This window comes from Gasterosteus aculeatus, chromosome 17, assembly GCF_964276395.1.
Source record: "Gasterosteus aculeatus chromosome 17, fGasAcu3.hap1.1, whole genome shotgun sequence".
Taxonomy (NCBI): Eukaryota; Metazoa; Chordata; class Actinopteri; order Perciformes; family Gasterosteidae; genus Gasterosteus; species Gasterosteus aculeatus.
In genome coordinates, this window is record NC_135705.1 from 13,275,715 (window position 1) to 13,295,757 (window position 20,043).

At 45.0% G+C, this 20,043-nt stretch overlaps 1 protein-coding gene and 1 long non-coding RNA gene across 2 annotated transcripts in view; one reads left to right on the top strand and one right to left on the bottom strand.

Moving 5' to 3' along the window:
• Window positions 1-10,917, bottom strand: part of cpne5b (copine Vb) — a 146,791-nt gene extending 135,874 nt beyond the window's left edge. The window contains exons 1-2 of the mRNA XM_078092396.1: window positions 10,664-10,917; window positions 10,254-10,524 (exon numbers count right to left, since the gene is read on the bottom strand). Of these exons, the coding sequence (XP_077948522.1) occupies window positions 10,254-10,372 (119 nt within the window). The 5' untranslated portion in view covers window positions 10,373-10,524; window positions 10,664-10,917. The remainder of the gene's footprint in view (window positions 1-10,253; window positions 10,525-10,663) is intronic.
• Window positions 10,918-14,372: 3,455 nt separating this feature from the next.
• Window positions 14,373-15,054, top strand: LOC144388964 (uncharacterized). Its single transcript, XR_013453236.1, has 3 exons — window positions 14,373-14,451; window positions 14,552-14,643; window positions 14,727-15,054. It is a non-coding gene; the product is annotated as an uncharacterized LOC144388964 (long non-coding RNA).
• Window positions 15,055-20,043: the final 4,989 nt, after the last annotated feature.

Genomic DNA, 20,043 nt, shown 5'->3' on the forward strand with positions numbered 1-20,043 from the left:
TTTGCCCCTTGGCCTTTTGCTTTAACCTTTTTGATAATTAAAGTCCCTTTTGTTTTGAACTCTGCGTCTGAGTCCTACCTCCCGCAATCCCTGACACTGCCCTTGTCCTTGGCTGTGGCTGCAGCGTACCAGATGGTGATGGAGGAGCAGAGGATGGACTCGATGATGGCCGTGTAGAAGTGGATCATCATCGTCTTTGGCAGGTTGAATTTCTTCAGCTGCCTCAGGAAGAACAACCTCTGCTGAGCCTTCTTTGTGATGGAGCTGATGTTCAGCTCCCACTTGAGGTCCTGGGTGATGATGGAGCCCAGGAAACGGAAGGAATCCACAATAGTGACGGGGGAGTCACACAGGGTGATGGGGGAGGGTGGGGCTCTGTTCCGCCGGAAATCCACAACCATCTCCACTGTCTTTAGAGCGTTGAGCTCCAGGTTGTTCTGACTGGACACCAGATGGTCAGACTCCCACCTGTAGGCGGACTCATCCCCACCAGAGATCAGTCCAATGAGGGTGGTGTCATCCGCAAACTTCAGGAGCTTGACGGACTGGTGACTGGAGGTGCAGCTGTTGGTGTACAGGGAGAAGAGCAGAGGGGAAAGAACGCAGCCTTGGGGGGAACCGGTACTGATGGTCCGAGAGGCTGAGACATGTTTCCCCAGCTTCACGTGCTGCTTCCTGTCAGACAGGAAGTCTGTGATCGACCTGCAGGTGGAGTCTGGCACGTGCAGCTGGGAGAGTTTGTCCTGCAGCAGAGACGGGATGATGGCGTTGAAGGCAGAGCTGAAGTCCACAAACAGGATCCTGGCGTAGGTTCCTGGGGAGTCCAGATGCTGGGGGATGTAGTGGAGGGCCATGTTGACAGCATCGTCCACAGACCTGTTGGCTCTGTAGGCAAACTGCAGGGGGTCCAGGAGGGGGTAGGTGAGGGACTTCAGGTGGGTCAGGACTAGCCGTTCAAAAGACTTCATGACTACATAGGTCAGGGCGACGGGCCTGTAGTCATTGAGTCCTGGGATCCTGGGCTTCTTGGGAACAGGGATGATGGTGGAGGCCTTGAAGCAGGCTGGTACGTGGCGTGTCTCCAGGGAGGTGTTGAAGATGTCAGTGAACACCGGAGAGAGCTGGTCAGCACAATGCTTCAGGGTGTGAGGGGAGACTGAGTCCGGACCGGTTGCCTTACGGGGATTTTGTCTTTTAAAGAGCCGGTTAACGTCTCTCTCCAGAATAGAGAGGGTCGTTGCTGGTGGGGGAGGGGAAGGTGATATAGATGAAGAGGTGTGAGCACCTGATGGGCTGGGGGAGGGAGGGGAGGGGGACAGCAGCAGGTTGGTGGAGCTGTGGGGGATGGGATCAGGACATTGTCTTTCGAATCTGCAGTAGAACTCATTCAGCTCGTCTGCCAGGCGGAGGTCATTCATGGAGTGGGGGGGTTTTGGCTTGTAGTTAGTGAGGTGTTTGAGGCCTCTCCAAACCGAAGCAGTCGCTTGCTGAGAACTGTTGTTGGAGTTTCTCAGAGTACAGTCGTTTAGCATCTCTCACCGCCTTGCTAAACTTGTATTTTGCCTCTGTGTACAAGTCTTTGTCCCCACTCCCAAATGCCTGATCCTTCTGCAGGTGTGTTCTGAGTTCCGCTGTGAACCAGGGTTTGTCGTTGTTGTAACTCACCCTGGTGCATGATGGTATACAGCTGTCCTCACAGAAGCCGATGTAGGAAGTTACAGCCTCTATGAACTCATCCAGACTGTCAGTAGCAGTCCTGAAAGCATCCCAGTCTGTGCAGTCAAAGCACGCCCGAAGATCCTCCAGCGCCTCACTGGTCCACTTCTTGAATTCCCTCACCACAGGTTTGCAGAGCTTTAGTTTCTGCCTGTATGCAGGAATCAGATGGACCATGACGTGGTCAGAGTGTCCCAGTGCAGCACGAGGGACGGCGTGATAAGCCCTGCGTTCTGTGGTGTAACAGTGATCCAGCGTGTTCTCCTCTCTGGTGTGGCATTTAATAAACTGTCTGTATTTAGGAAGTTCATGGGTGAGATTTCCTTTGTTAAAGTCCCCGAGGACAATAACTAACGAGTCCAGGTTGGTCCGCTCCACACGCCGTATCTGGTCGGCGAGTGTCCGCTGTGCCTCGTGCACGTTTCCCGCCGGCGGCATGTAAACACCGACCAGGATGAATGAAGCGAACTCACGGGGGAATAAAAAGGTTTGCAGTTGATGAAAAAGTTTCCAGATCAGGAGAACAGTGTTTTAGGATCACCGTTACGTCGTTGCACCAGCTGCTGTTGAAGTAGAAGCAGATTCCTCCACCCTTTGTCTTGCCGGAGAGCTCCGTATCACGGTCCGCTCGGAGCAGCTGGAAGCCCGCCAAATGGAGCGCGGAGTCCGGTATCGATCCGCAGAGCCACGTCTCCGTGAAGCACAAAACGGAGGATGTAGAGAAGTCTCTGTCTCTCCTCACCAGCAGCTGAATTCCGTCCAGTTTGTTGCACAGTGAGCGCACGTTGGAGAGAAAGATGCCTGGCAGCGGAGTGCGAGAACCACGCTTGCGGAGTCTCACCAGCGAGCCGGCCCGTTTTCCTCTCCTACGGCGTCTCACCGCGTGACGAAAGGTGAGCGCACCTTTGACTAGAATGTCATAGCAAACGTAATAAACAACAAAAAACGAAGCGCACCGAAGCACCGTGGCGGCCACCAACGGCACCATCTTGGATCCTGATTGAAATTACTTTAATGTAAACCATTTGGATGCATCACTCGTAGTGTATGTGGTCTTAGTGAGTATAAAAAATGCCCATCTTTCTAATTACCAGGTGATGGTAGCTGTTTACAGCTGTGACTCGCCTCCTCTGAATCAGAGCATTAAGCTCCTGTTACTCCATGACACATGCCGAAGACAGATGCTTCATCCCTTCATCATCGCTACAGAATATGTTCAATTCATATTAGTGTTGCGCAGAGTTTTGGTGTGCTCATGCTTTTTTTTTTTGGCAATAAGTGTTTTTATAGAGTTGGGGGTAGGGGGGGTCAACTATATATGCATATACTATCTTTCACATGGGTGGCACGGTGGTTAGCACTGTCGCCTCACAGCAAGAAGGTCCCGACTCTGCCCAGTGGCCTTTCTGTGTGGAGTCTGCATGTTCTCCCTGTGTCTCTGTGGGTTCTCTCCGGGTACTCCGGCTTCCTCCCACAGTCCAAAGACATGCACTGGGAATCAGGTTGATTGGTAACTCTAAATTGCCTGTATCCTTGCAATTGACTGGCGACCAATCCAGGGTGTACCCTGTCTATTGCCTATCCAAGTTGGCTGGGATAGACTTTAGCCCCCAGCCCCCCCCGCGCCCGTGTGCAGGATAAGCGGTTTGCAGATGGATGGATATCTTTCACATTAAAGATTTTTCGAGGTAACTATGTGCGTATTTGCTGCAACCTAAGAGTCGGGTTGTGACAGCGATCACTCGCCATACAAACTATCCAGCAATGGTCTCATGACAATAATGGTGTTATATGATATAGCATATCCCCTCATCATTGAAAGTGAAGAAATTATAATTCAGCCTAAAACTATTGTTAATCACTGCATTAATTTTGGCATTTTTTTGCTATGAGCTTCATTATGTTACGTTCCTGCAGAGATGCGGCCTCTTAGCTTTGTTTGGGATTGTCAGTAGCTCCAACTGAAAAAAGCTAAATGATCCAATAAGGCAATAAAAGTTATGCGATAGTAATCCCTCTTTTCAAAGTAACTTTGATAGAACGCTAACTAGTGAGCCGAGACAAGCATGCCGTAGACCCTGGTCAGATAACAGTAAGAGCCTCTCCAATTAGAGAGATGACTCGGGTGACCCATGACTCCCCACGTGCAGATCAAACATGTTAAACACTCATTAATCTCTAACCTGAGAGAAGTTTGAGAAACAAACAACAGTCAGCAACTGTGCATTGTTTGAATGTGTTTATCATGTGAAATTGCATTCTGTATTATTCCAACACATCATAGAAACCTCAGTCCACTCATATAGGAAAAATGGAATCCAAAACTAAGGAGCTTTTTACCCCATTACAATAGAGCTTGCAACATTGCTGATAAAATTCAACTTAAAAAGAGCACTGATAAAAAGTGGAGGCCACACTAAAATTATGAAAATAAATGAAAAATGTAAAAAAGAACATGGCTGCCAAATATCTAAGAAATAATGCACCACAATGTAAAGACAATTGCGACACATATTGTTGGTAGGAATTATTCTGGAATGGAGAATAATTCCATGGTTTTTTATCAAATTAATATAACTAATATAATTAATATAACTTTGATTAAAACAAATTGGTAAAGCTGCACCTGACTGGCAGTTTGCTAGGCAATCTGAGACTACTGCGTCAAAGAAAAAGTTGCATTTCCTACCAAGAGGCCATGGTAATTCATTTGAACCAGCTAACTAACTGGTCACAGCCTTTATTTAGCTTTTTGGGACACAGATAGAAGGGAAGAGAGTGAGTGTGTAGCTGTGTCTCAAAGTTTCTAGGCTGCATCCTTCGCGGTAGACCTGGGCTGCGTACTCCAACAACCGCATAGGCTGAACCGAGCGGTCTCTGAAAAGGGACGGTCTGCCCTACGGGGGGACTTGCTTGCCTCATCAGCTTTACTTCCGCTGCTCCCGTTGCCTAGCAACCTGCTTAGAACCTGAAAAACGTATAAAGTAGAGATAAGGGAGATAAACTTGTTCATATTTAATTTAATTTAGAAAGATACGCTTCTCCTCCAGCATGATATATTTCAGGGTGAGAGAACATTTTCCGGGTTATTTAAAATTCAAATTAAATGAGTTAATGTATGACACTTTACTAATTTAGAGGCAAAGGAGATTCCATCAATGTTGTCAATAAAAAACACAACAGCAAACACATTTATTAACATGGGATTAAACAACGCCGACAGTCAGGCACCTCTAGCAGCGTTACCGCTGCAGCAGCAGCAGGTGCGTCGACGCAAACGCAGAAGCATGATATTATATTATATTTTTATAAAATTATTTTTTATATAAATAAATATATATATATATTTAAATGCAAGGGACACGGAGCGGGCAAAGCATCGAGCTTGGTGCGAAAATGTGTCCAGCGGAAAGGCGCGGCAGCCGGGGAGGTTCAACACTGGGAGGTTTAACGTAGGGCTTCGACCACCGGCAGGTGAGAGACGGAGCAGCCCGGTCCCGCTTACAATCGGTCAGCCCAGGAGGAACGCAGGACGGCGGTCCAGCGACGGCGTTCCTCCCACCTAAAGAGGCGAAAGAGCAGGCTGGAGGAACCGACAGTAGTTCAGATTAAAGACTGGGCGGATGGTTGTTGTTTTAGGTGAGATTTTAGCTTAAGGCTGGCGAATGCTTCTGCGTTTGCGTCGACGCACTCGTTTCACTTCATGGTTCTGCGTGTGTTGCAGAGCAATTCACCGCCAGAACAACAGGCGGAGTAACGTGTTTTTGTTGAAGACGACCTAGAGAGTCACGTCTATTTATTTGTTTATTTATCATAGACTTTATTGCCCCGTGCATCGCCACTACTGCTTTTCATCGCGGACACATTTGTCGCGTATTTTCCTCCACAACTTTGTGCACCTCTCGACCGGCAAACCGGGGTTTGCGGCGATCTCCGTCCGTGAATCCAACTAGCTTCTACAACCCGCCAATGACGGCTTGTATAAGCGGTCATTTTTACGCATTTCTTCCAACAAAAGTTCTTAAATCTGATGCGTTCTCTCGTAAACATTCTTTGTTTTAATAATGGCGGTATCGGGCTATGAAAGCGGAAATGTGAGACTCCGTAAAGGATGTATTTAGCCGACCAATCGCAGCCTTGTGCGCTGCGAGAGGCTTGCATTGCTTAAAAAATGTCTCGACACACGCAAGGACGCAAGGAGGTGTGAAAAGCGACGCAAGGGACACGCAAGGGGGTCTTGCGTTTGCGTCGCTCTGAAAACGCAGAAGCATAAACTAGGCTTTAAACCTCCCGGCTGCCGCGGCGCGCCGTTCCGCTGGACACATTTTCTCGAACCCAACTGAATGGCACAAAGCCCGATGGTTCGCCCACTCTGTGTCCCTTGCAGTTATTATTATTTAACTATAACTATTCTGACTAATAAAACGCCCTTTGTTCTTCAGTGGCATAAAATGGTCTGAAAATTGCAATAATATCGCATATCGCAATAAAAATGTTATATAGTGACAGCCGTACCCATAGTTTTTTCGCCATTTACCTACACCTTATTCTTGTATTAAATCATTTACATAATATATATAAATGTATATGGAGCGTGATAAAAAAATTGACCTTGAAATTGTGGCGTTAAAGGCGACGCAAGGAAAAATGTGGGTGCACCTAAATGTTGTGCTGGTGCACCTAAATAAAAAAGCAAAGCCCATCAGTGCAACCTGGCAAGAAGTTAGTCTGGAGTGCTGTGTGCCTGTCCTCCAGTAACTATGAGAAGATATAACATACTTCATATGTTTCTCAGTACTGTTGGACTCTGTTCCTCAACATCCACTATTTTTTTCTCTGTCCTTGCCTTTAACTCTTTGTCCACACCACAGTTACTGAAAGCATGCGTGTGTGTGTGACAGAAAGGGATAGACGGAGTTATCTTACTTTTGACAGTGGTGGTTAATCTGACAGATAAATTATATTGGAGATTACAAATCTTTGCTACGGTTTTATACACCACCTTCATATTGTTAATTAGCATCAATAATACTTGCAGTGGGATGTGGATTCACACCAGAGGTGCTCAAACCTAGAGAGATGTGATCTGAAAGAGCATGGGAAATCAGAGTGATGCTACGCTGTGGCCTCGGGCTTTGACACACCGTGTGAGATGCTCTCATGTCTGTCCCAGATCGAATGCCGAAACTAGAGTCCTCATAAGCTCAAAGCCATATCCAAATGCAGCCTACCCTGACATTCAGCAGAGGGATTTAATCATAGCAAATCGAGCAATGCGATGTCCTACACCCAGGAAACAAGATGGGACATCACTGTTGTTAAAGCGCCGTGCAGTAACTACAGGAACAGAAACAGTACAACCACCAACTAGAAAATACAAGCTGAAATTAATATCAAAGAATTGCTGAAAATGCAGAAATGAGAAAAGCTGAAATGAATATCAAAAATAGCTGAAAATGCAGAAGCTGAAATGATTGATTTTTTTAAAATTAATTACTGAAAATACAGGCATGATACTATTAGTCATGGTAGTAGGTGTACTAAAAATAGTGGTAGTTGTAGTATTAATAGCAGCGTAAATACTAGTTCTTTGTTATAGAGTGTGACCCGGAGACATTCTACGCACAAGAGCCAGAATAAACTCCTGTTGCCTAGCAACCTGCTGTGCTTGACAGTAAAAGTCTTAAAAGCCAGACAAATTACAGTATAGAAAAAGAAGATCTTATCTTATTTAATTTAATTTGGGAAGAAAAGCTTCTCCTCTGGAGCATGATGTATTTCAGGCTGAGAGAAGAACTTGAAGAACACTAAAAGTTAGTATATAATCACAACAGAACAAAAGGAGCAAAGCGAGTTCAGTTTCTTGTGTATTTATTCTGTAACGTTACTGACAGAAAGTGATATTTCAGGTTCATAACTTCACTAATAACTATGGGCAGATGTGGGCAGACGAGCTGCCGTTAACAGCGCAGCAGCTCCCGGTAACGTGAGCTGCTCGCTTTGTGTGTGTTATAAATGCGGAAAAACACTACATTATCATGACTACCTTTTTATGGATTATTCCATTTTTTTAAATTAGGCATTCTACATACTACATGATACGTAGAAATAATACGAGAGTATTATTTAATTTTATATATTATTATAATATTATTTAATAAATAATTAGGAAGTACAAATTTAACTTCCACCAAAAACACAGTCAGTTACCAAATCAGTCAGTCTTTTAACAACCCCAAATGACAAACAAACAGATTCTTGCCATTTCCCTACTTTTTTTCACACTACAGCACCCACCAGCCCCTTCCCATTTGTCATTGGTCCTGCTAATAATCCGTTGTCGAAAGCAGTGAGTGTAGCCTGTAATAAGGGGTATTAACCCCATAGCGAACAGCTTATCATTGAGGCTTGGAAGCTTTACAGACTACATGTACATGATTCACGAAGGAAGAAAGGCAAAGCAAAAGACCCTGCAAGGAGCCTTTTCTCTTGAATAGAAATCTGACTCACACAAGATCTGTGCAAAGGATTTAGAGGATTTGGAAGGGACTGAACTTCTATTAGAAGTGTTTGAATGTGACTGATTTTGCCATATATTTATATTTCATAAGAGGCTTGTCCAGCAACCTATTATTGAATGATTGTTACAAAACCACAACAGCCCTTGTAGAAAAGTTGGAAGTACAGTTATGGAACTGCCCTGACCATGCCTCAATTGTCTTTTAAGCTTGTTAAGACGCAATCCATTATATTCCATCAATACCCATCACGGCAAACCCATCTGCTAATTGGTATTAGCTTGTTTAGAGCTTGTCACACTCCTATTCCATACGAATTACAGCATAATTACTCCCATTTCATTAAAGTTGTTAATCCTGCACCATCAAATGTGTGCTTATAAAATTTCTCAGCCTGCCTCGCTCTTGCTGGCTTTTTATTCTCACTCATACTGTCTCCCTTTTTCTCTGTCTGTCTCGTGCACACACATGCACACAAGGCAGCATAGCAGGAGGGGAGAACAATCTTCCCATTTTAAATGCTGGTTTATTTTTCCTCTTCTTACTGGTATTGGGCTTTCTGCACTGCTGCTCTGCCTGTCTTTTTTTCCTACCAACATCAACACATGATCACGCACACACACAGCATGCACACACGTCGATGTTGTCAACGAAATGTGCATCAATGCTGTTAGGTTGTGAGAATAAGACTCATCTTTTCCCTAAATGGTGCTTGATTGCATATGACCGAGGCATGTCATCCCGTCCGCTCAGCATAACAAGCAGAAAAGCAAGAAACCAGGGCTTTCTATATGCAACAATTCTTCCGCCTGAAACTAACCCAATTCTACATTATCGCCCACCATCTCCCACACCACAGACTCTACAAGCAATGGGTTGTTCATTCAGTGAATTGAAACACACACACACCCTGGCAAGAAATGAGGGCGTGTATGGTTTATATATTTTTTTTTTTTTCTCAGAGTATAGAAATGTGGCAGCAAGCTTGTCTGAACGTCAAAAAGCCCATCAATAATGCACACACAGCTTGTTATAGCTCACACTTACTCACCAACCTAAAACCCAGCATCAAAGACGATATAGATGGTGTGTGTGTCTGTGTCTGAAAGTGTGTGTGAAACACATGCCAGCACGGGAGTGTTTCTCTGAAAGGAAAAGGCGTTGAAAGCCTTTTCCAATAGTAAGAGGAGTGAACAATGAACAAATGGTGTGGATATACAGTTGGTGTAAGGCAATGTGTTCCCCTGAGATAGAACATTTATTATAATATAATAAAAAATAATGCAACTAGGATTAAGGTCAGGGGTACAGGCATGTGATGTGGATGTGATGCAAACCTTGACATTTGTAACATCCTATGCTTTGTAAAGCATGCACAAGAGCAGGAAAGAAGTTTTCAGTGCTCTGTTGGTGCTGAAACCAGCCCTGGTAAAATAGGCACAACATAGGCTTCAACAAGAAGAAGGCTTCTGTCTGAGAAGATGTGACAGCAACAGTACAAGCACCACAGTGTGTATGTCGTCTATCAGCATCGAAGGAAGATAAACCAGATAGATTTCAATGGTTATGACTTTTGTGTAGCACATAAGGGTATTCTGCATGCATCACCCAACATAACACATTGTGTGTTGAACTCACTAATGTCCCAGTAGCTTTCATGGCACAATCCCTGTAAAACGTCAGGATGCATGTCGTGAATTTCCAGACCTCCACGGGTCGTTTTAACTTCGACTGAAATGGAGAGCCCGAATGGAAGCCATGCTTCCCGTCAAGAGTATAGTTATAAACATTGGATAAAACTCCAGATACGTAAACTAAACCACGACTGTTATAGCCTCAGTATCAACCCAACACCTGCCGCTCACGGTGCGTTTTCGTATTTGATAAGTTGCCTTAATGTATTACGAATGAATCTCATAGAAATGTTTGGGGCGTTGTCACAACTTTTACACCACGCACTGCTCACACGGAACTTTCCTAATCGCCCGCTCCCGGCTCTCTGCGGACGCTTCGACTCACCTGCAGGAGACGGTGATTTCTACTTTGGTGGCGGGGATGTTGCCGGTGATCGGGTCGAAGTCGTACACCGATGACATGTCCTCTAGTTTGTCCATAACGTCTCCCTCAATCATCTCCATAGCCAGTGCTCGAGGTGGCACCGGGCTGATCCGGGAGCCGCACAGCCTTGCCGACAGAGCGGTTCGAGTCTCCGGAGACTACACAGACCAGATCGGAGACCGGTCGGCCTCCGGTACGAACGGGAGAGGAAACCACTTCACCAATCTTGAAGCTGGAGAGGAGGGAAGGGGAGCGCTGAGTGAGTGGACATCCGCAATAAAACAAAAAAAAAATGCAGAGGAGCCCCTGGTTACTCGTCCATGCAACGTAAATTATCTTTCTTTTTTTAACAATGCGGGGGAAAGTATCACCGTCGGGCTGAACGTCACATAGAGAGGTGGATTTTCCCCGCGCCTTGTCTTTAGTCAGTGCGCAGAGCTGAACATGTGAGGAGAAAAGGCTAGATCCACTCAAACACATCCATCCTTCCTCCTCCCACACCGCTTTACGCTCAGATGAAGACAACCCTGCCCGTACCCCGTCGCTACTGATGTCGCCCTGCAACAGTCTCCGTGCCGCTTACTGATAATGTGTGAGTAATGTTAGAGCATTCAATTACACACTCTCAATTTGATTTTGTAAAAATGTTTTTAAAAAGGGTAGTGCGAGATCTACCACAGCCTTCAATCATAGATCAGTGTGTCACAACGGAGAGACGCTTCTGTTAAACCACGTGGTGGTGGTTGTAAAAATGGGGGACTGAATTATGTGCATTATTTGATTATTTTCTCTTCATCCCCAAAAGTATTCATATAGATGGGTCTGGGAGTAATCCCTTAAACTGTACCCTATAGTAAAATGCAAAAAACAGTCTTGTTTATCCTCATGATCTTCCACTCAAAACATTTACAGAAATCTTACCTTTTCATTTAAATACAATTTTACCTTCAATAACTTTTTTCCAAAACATGTTGTTGGGTCCCCCTTTGGGGTTGTTTAGGGGAGGGAGGTGGGGGGGGGCGAACACAGGTCAGTCAGTTTGGCGAAAAGTTTGGCGAAAGTTACTCAAATGGATGGCAATTTTACAAAATGTATTCAAACATTCCAATCTTAATGTGAGGTTGTACTCTGAGTGGGGGAGGCAGGGACCCGTGGTTGAGCCAAACACAAGAAATGAATATAACACATATATATGTCCCCTGGTACTCTGCGTTGTGTTTTAGTTGTGGAGTGTCGTGAGGAGGGAAGAAGACTCCGGACGCGGGATTCGGCATTGCGACTGAGATCGTTCTCTTCTTTATTTCGTACCTTACGGGCAAGGGCAGGTAAACACTCTCGTAAACCTCAAAATATAAAATAATCAACCTATCAAAAATAACACATCACAAGACAAAAATAACCATCGCTGCAGTAATAACCCGCGAACACAAAACATATTTCCGCCCAGCCCACACAGCCCACGCCAGCATGCTAACCACTCACTCGCAGACACATCGCTCAAAGACGTCAAACAGTAAAACAAAACGTTAATAACAGCGGACTTTAGACTGACATGTTACCGACAATTATCTTCTCCTGGTCACTCTCTACGCTATCACAGCATAGTTTCTTTGGGAGATGGCGATTCCTTGGTGGGTTTCTCCTAGGAGAACTGGGACCCTGAGGTTCATGGCACTGCATGAAAAGTGGGATTTTCGGCAGTATGCGGCACTGTAAATTGTCGTGGAATTTCAGGTTTGCAGCAATTTGCGGGCAACGCCGAAAACTGCCGTAAATTGTCAGAAATTGATGTGGGCCTCCCTTGGCAGTTGTCCCCCCATGACCCCCCTCCTCCTAATTCTAGGGGAGGCTTTGACATGTAAATGAAAATTCTGTGAGCTATACAAATGCAAATAAGGGTCGCAGAGGGAGTTTTAGCCGAGGTGACATTTTTTTAAAAGGTAAGAAAATCTCTGGTACAAATAGATCAGGCTCAGTAGCCTAATTATAGACTCTTACATTTTAGCTTGAATTGATTAATTTAATTAAAATATGCTAGATTACTGTGTACGCCATTAGCAATGGCAAATGTGTAAAAAAGACAACACAAAATAACTTCTTTAAAAAATTAGTTTTAATCAAGGTAAAATGAGCATTCCATGCAAACAACATTTGAATCAGCATGAAGGGTCTGCAGAGATCACAGTCTCCTAGAGCTCAACTACAGTGCATTGTCACGAATCGTCCAGGACGGGAACCCAAAAGCAGACCACACGGAAGAATCAAAATAAAAGGTGGGTATTTATTATGCAAAAAAAGGTGTGGGGAAGGTCTGGTCCGGTTGGGTGGTGATGAGTGGGGGCTGGAGTCGGGTCAACGGCTAGGCAGGGGAAAAGGGCGATCCAAGTGATGAGCTGTAGGCAGGGAAACAGGTTGCTGGTTAGTGATCCGGAAAAAAAAACAGAAGCAAACAAACACACTGACTCTTGACTAGACTAGACTCGAGTTTGGAGCAAAAACCGTACGTGGTACGCTAACGATCCGGCAGGGACTGGTTGTCTGGTCACGGCTTAAATGGTGAAGGGGATGGTAATCAGGACCGGGTGTGCAGGCAGCAGCAGGTGTCGATGGTTGAATAATTAGTCAGGATGTGTTTGGGGAAACTCAGAAAAAACAGGTTAGAGTGGCAATGTAACAAACCCGGTTCAGGAAGCTGAATTTCTGACATGCATAGTGGCAGGACTACAGTGACCTTTTCTTTGGTCTTACTTAAATGCACAGAGGATGTATTAACCACACATCTTCTAGCAATGCGCTCAACTGGCAGAAATGATGCTGGGTATGACGTGTCTGTTCCCTGCAAGCCCCAAACTTCTATTGGCTTTCCATAAAAATGTCTGTCCGGGTGGGGATGAAGCCAGGAAACTTGTGCAAGAACATGTTTAAATGCCGTACCCTTTGACACAACATTAACAACTATAAACTGCTTTATAATGGCTGGTCGTAGTTCTGCTAGAGGGTCAAGGACGGGTTCCTCAAAACTGTTAGTGTTTCCACACCACTTAGCATAAATATACGCTGACCTTTATGCTCTGCATCTATCGATTGAGTAAGTTACATTCATATATGTTACCCGTTTACATGTCATAGCAAAACATTCAACCTCAGTGACACAAGGGTGCATCTGATGATACATTGTCAACATTGCATGTCTGTCAGACTCATTGTCTGGTTGAATGGAGAAAGAGGCACCACTGTACAGATTTCTAGGGAAAGTCGTTCTGCTGACACCAAAACACTGCTTTACATAAAGCATATCAGCTGTTTCAAAGTCCCAACCATTTGTCTTCCTAAAATACTGGTCCTTCCGTATAACAATAACCTCGTATGTGATTGGAGGACCCTTAGACTCCTCGTCCAATCACGTGTGAGGTCATAGGCATGACTGATACAGCAGTACTTGCAAGACGAGCATACAAACAAACACGTGTGTGTTACTATATTCAGAAGAACTGTATCTCCAGTTCCTTTGTTTGGTTTTTGCTGCTTCGTGAATAACGGCTGGACGACGTCTCGCGTTCAACTCGCCTTCAACTCCTCTCCGCGGTCACCAACTTTCGGCCAGTCCGCAGACATACGAGAAGAAACTGCTGAATGCTCTCAGTGGATCGTCTCGTCAACTCCAACAACAAACCGCCGATATCAACGAGCGGTTCGCTCCACTGGAGTGTTCGGGACTCTGCGGGTTTCTGTCCATAGAGGAGAGGAACCGACTCAAAGAAGAGGAGACGGGCGCACAATCCCAAGATAGCGGTAAGAATACGTTCGATGACTGCAAGCTAAGCTAAAAGTAGCGTAGCCTCAAACGAAAGCTAAGAGTAGCCTAGTAGCCTTACAAGTGAGCAGAAACAGCTTTATTAAAGTGTATTTTCTTTGCCGTGTCGTTTACAGGAAGCGGTGCGCCGTCTTCACAACTCCGAGACTAACTACAGGCGATACGAACCGAGTAAGGGTAAGATTTACAGAATATGCTTTCATTCTGCGGTATAAGGAAATATATACGTATATATACCGATCATAACTGTACATGTTGTTTTCACAGACTAATCTCGCCTCATAATGAGGAAAAGTTCCGGGAAAAGCTCCGGGAAAAGTCCAGATTTAGACGACGTCATTGTGTGTAAGTGACACTGTTTACTGTTTCTCCTTCCTTGTTAAATGTTACTGTGACTTGCGTTTGATTTTTGTATTCATACCACACTCATTTAATTGTTTTCCAGCCGCCTGTGAGACGTATTGTGAGACGGGACGCAGGAGCTTCAGGTTCAGCCGGAACACTCATTGCGGGCGGAGTCGAGCGAGAAGAAAGAGGGTCAGACACTTTTTTCAGGTGCATTGATCGATGTGTTGTGTCCGTACGCATCGCACAGTACTGATTCATTGTTGTTTTTACAGCAGCTGGAATCGAGACAAAGTGTGCTGGCTGATGACGAGGTGGAACTCTGGAAATCCGCCACCGTAGAGCTCACGTCGGACGGAGGGGACGGCGTTGTTGGCGGGGTCTCGGGTGGATTGTACAGTCGCCACACACACACGAGGCGCCTGCACAACAGACCTGGCTCGGAAAACACGGCGCCAGTGACGGTCTACAACCCCTAGGAGGCAAACGGACGGTTTACTGAGCTGTAGTTTTTAAACCGCCTTTACCCAAGTGTGTGCAGATCCTCACTTTGTATGTAGTTGTTGTTTGTGTGTTGTTAATAAAGCTCTTTCTTTGCATAAACATGTGGCAAATGTTCATTTTCTCTATAAATTCATTGATGTCCTGGTTGGTATCCTAATAATAGTGTAGTAGCCTACATAGGATAACCATTAAATGAATATACAGCATAATATGAATATATAAATAAAATGAGGCGGGTGACCAATAGCGACAGATCTGCCAACCAATCACGAGTGATTGAAAGTTGTGGTTTCATCCAATCATGATCAAGGAAACTCAAGCCTGGTCTGCCCAGGTGTGGTTTTGCTGCCAATCACGAGTGATTTTATTTGTTCGTAAGTTGTGGTTTCATCCAATAAGGAGTAAGGATATTCAAGCCCGCTCCGCTCGGCCACCCGCGGTTTCGCTGCATTCATATGCTAATTCGGGCCATTCGCACCTCCGCCAGCTCTCCACCTACGTCATGGTTCGTTTCCGACAATTTGTGGCACAGACAAACGCGACGTGCGCGGGTTGCAAATTGTTGGAAATTATCGGAAATTAGGGAGATTTCCGGGCGTTTACGGGGACGAAAATCTCACTTTTCATGCAGTGTTATGCCACAGCCACTGCATCAATTCCTCAAATAAACATTGTTCTTTTGGTTTCTAAAATATGCTGTTTCTCTTCGACCATCTCATACAATGTGGTTACATTGGAGGTGTTAAATAACTGAGGAACATGTGGGGGAAATGCACGGTTTCTGCTCAGAGGCCCGATCCATGGGGAGAATGACTAGTACATCTGAACCAGAGGCCACATATCTGACCAAGCTGAGCTCATTAGCTGAAGCGTACCAGATATTGTTTCTAATTTTAAGCGCCACAGACTCAATATGTCATATTCTTGTCAGGAAATATTTGTTCAAATAAGCATGGTATTTTTTTACGGAATATAGCAGAACGAGCATATCATTAATTATACATTTTAACATATGGAGATAAGTGACAGGAAAATTGTAGGACGAGCCATTTCACTGAGGAACTAATTGTGAAAGTCACAACACCAATAAGCGTTCTTGCTGTTACTACACCAACGACTAGATGCGTCACCTGAGTACTCCAGCATGCCTCTCTGTTGCCTGTCAGGTGTCATTTCAGTGTGTAGCGGATGCGAATCCATATGGAGATATTGTTTATCATCTGTAGTTTAGCCGTGTGGGTAAGGATCATGTCAGATTCCGAGGTGGATCCGTTGCCAGGAGAGGCAGGTCACGGGCTCGTTGGCCAGCCGGAGCCGAAATCCAGCCCGCAGCTCCATTTGTCTCACCTCCATCACTCATTTGTCCTGTGTCCACGCCCATGTTCCCTGCACTTGTGTGTTCTTCTTGTCTGTTTGTTGTCTCAGGTACCGCCCTCTCCACATTTTCCTCCATCATCCAGTCCTCAGCAGTATCCGACTCAGTGTCAGCCTCTCTCACCAGCCTGATCTCCAAAACCTGTTCGTAAAAATGTATACGAAAATCTTGAAGATACAAATTCATAGTGATACATACTAAATAAATACGGACTGGCAACTGATGACGTCACCCTGTTCAAAGTGAATGTGGACCTGCACCCCGTAAACACACTTGACGTGAAGTCTAACGATGTAAAATAAACGTGTTATGATTGCATTTTTAACGAGAAATTAATGTTAAATTGTAAGAAAACAATACTAACCGTTCACTCAAGAATCCAACATGGCGGAGAGACGTTCACTCAAGGGGCGTTGTTAACCACCGCCAGTTAGTATGTATTGTTACGAATTTCTATGTCAAATATTTCGTATACATTTTTACGAACAGGTTTTGGAGATCACGTTGCTCTCACACCAGTGTTAATTTTGGCAGCTATTTTTGATTTAGTCTTTGTCTTTAGACGAAAAATGCATATTAGTTTTAGTCACATTTAGTCATTTTAATCCTTCTTAGTTTTAGTCTAGTTTTAGTCGACGAAAACTAGACTAAAATGTAATTAGTTTTAGTCTAGTTTTAGTCACATTTAACAGCCATATTAAACTCCCTTTCTTCCCTTCTCAGGCCCAGGGATCCCTTGTGTTGTGTCTACAGCTGCATAATAGTCTAGCTTGCAGTACTTGGTTGTCCATTAGATGTCCCTCCTAGGACAGGTCTATAGCAGGGGTCGGCAAACTTTTTGACTCGCGGCCACAATGGGTTGTAAAATGTGAAGAAGGAGCTGAGCCAAGAACAAATGGTTGAAGTGTTTGTGTGAGCTAATAGAACAATCGCTGCAATACATTATTTTCTTGGCTGCATCATAAACCAGAAAGGTCCAACAGTCTGTTAAACGGGTCTTCATGTTTCTGTGAAGCAGCGCGGCTTCAGCCTGCTAACAGTCAGCTAAACCGAGACAGCTGAGCTAAACTAACAAAGCGCACATTCAAACTCGCCAAAGCGTAAAATAGTCGTCGCGGTCCGTAGTCGGTGCAAAAGAACCACCGCTGAACCGCTGCGAGCGTTCTGGGTTCGTGGATGACGTCATCATGACGTGTTAATATCCGCCATTCTTTGCCTGTCTGTTGTCTGTCAGCGGCGTGCGAATTTAGGGGGAAAAAGTATTGTGACTTTGTCAACCACCAACATGTTCGTCTCGTCTTGTCTCTAGATTTAGTCATAGTTTTTATTTTTTAAGATCGTTTTCGTCACGTCGTAGTCTCGTCTTAGTCATGGAAAAAAGGTTTGTTAACGAAACATTTTCGTCATAGTTTTCGTCGACAAAATTAACACTGCCTGGAGCTCAACACTCTAAAGACAGTGGAGATGGTTGTGGATTTCAGGATGAACAAGGTCCTACCCTCCCCCGTCACCATAGTGGATTCCTTCCGTTTCCTGGGCTCCATCATCACCCAGGACCTCAAATGGGAGCTGAACATCAGCTCCATCGCCAAGAAGGCTCAGCAGAGGTTGTTCTTCCTGAGGCATCTGAAGAAATTGAACCTGCCAAAGACGATGATGGTGCACTTTTACACAGCCATCATCGAGTCCATCCTCTGCTCCTCCATCACCGTCTGGTACGCTGCATCCACAGCCAAGGACAAGCTGCAGCGTGTCATCCGCTCTGTAGAGAGGGTGATCGGCTGCAATCTGCCGTCTCTCCAGGACTTGTTTGCTTCCAGGACCCTGAAGCGACCCAAAAGATCATAGCCAACCCCTCTCACCCCGGACAAAAACTGTTTGTGCCCCTTCCATCTGGCAGGATGCTTAGGTCCATCAGGACTAAGACCTCCCGCCAAACGAACAGTTTCTTCCCGTCGACAGTCGGGCTCACCAACAGAGCCTGGGTCCCCCACTAACTGACTCTGACCGGTACTTTCTTTCACACTGCACACTTCACTTGTCACCTTCTGTTCGCTGGGCACTTTATTTTTAACTTTAACTTCTTAAATTTTTTTTTTTACTTTTTTCCTTTATTTTTAAACTAACCCATAGCATATTTTTTATTATGTTTAATTTTTTGTTGTCCACTGTGGTACTGTCTGCTGTCATGCATCACTGTCATGCATCACTTTCTGTTCGCTGGTGCACTTTATTTTTCAATTGAACGTTTAGCTTTTATGCCATTATTTTTAAACTAACCCAAAGCCTTAATTACTAACCCATAGCCTTATATTTTATTTTATTCCTCGTGCACTGTTGTCTTGTCGTCCATTGTCGTACTGTCTGCTGTCATGCACCAACCGCCAAGTCAAATTCCTTGTATGTCTGACATATGTTATGGTCCGGCTCAAAGGCCACAACAAATAGAGGAAACCACGCTCCAGGGATTACCAGAAAAGGATGTTTATTCACCAAAGTAATTATCTAAACAAACAAAACACAGCAAAGAAAAACACCATTGTGCTGGGGACCAGGAGAAAACAAGCTGTCACTCCCATAACAATCAGGTCCCTTACAACAGGTAAGATCATCCTGTAACAAAACACAGACAGAGACACACCCACAAATACCCTGGCCGGTGCCCGGGGTTTTAACGGGCTTGGAGAAACATTCTCGACAGGACTTTCAGCAGCTATAATGATCCTCCACTTTTCTGTTGTGCCCTCCGGCAGCAGTTCCAGAGGGACTCTGGTGAGGTCCACCTTTTCTCTGCACTCGCAGTGCACTGTTAGACGGTTCAGTTTCATGCTCACTGTCTGTCCTCTCACTCGCACTCGGCCTGAGGCTTTGACGTTTCCCATCGTCTCTTCAATCAGTGCATCGTCCTCATCTTTGGGAATCAGCACCATAAGGGAGTGGTCTTCATCTATTTCTTCTCTTCTGCACCACTCTTTGAGCACTTTAACTAAATCTCCCGTACTAAGCTGCAGCATTTTATTAAAGGCTTGTTGCTATTCACAGTAACTTAGTTGACATAGTATTATAACTAATATAAAATGTACAAACTTAGGCTTAGTGCTTAAATAACTGTTGGCTTATCTTTACTTTAATTATCTAATTGCATTATTTACCACCCCGGACGAGCCCCCATTATGTAGCGCCCCCTAGTCGAAGTACCGGATCTTTTTACCTCCACAAAATTGTTAACCCAGCAAGTGGGCTTCCTTCTTAGAAGAAGCGTTCTTGAGTTTCACTCTTTGGACTTTCCTGAGTGCCTTGTATGTCTTCTTTCGGCTGACTCCTTGCTTGAGCTCTTGTTACACCTTGTTTGTTCCGGCTTGTTTACACTCTCCCTGGCATGAGCTCCAACGTCTCCAGCTGATTTTATAGGCCACTTCTTCACTGGCCATTTCGCCATGTGGAATTTTCCTTCAAATCTTCAGGAGCGCCCCCTCTTGATGTTAACTATGTTCAGATCTCCACAGATCCAATACCCGTCTTGCACTAGTCCAGCCTTCTGGATTTCGCCCACTCTATTCGCAAATAAGATTTTGCCCCTTGGCCTTTTGCCCTTTTGCTTTCTGAGAAGTCCTCGTTTGAGTCCTGCCTCCTCCACGCATCCCCTTGACAGAATGACGCGACCAAAAAAGGACTCCGCAGAGTTTTTTCCCCTGGACGAGTTCAGGGGAACC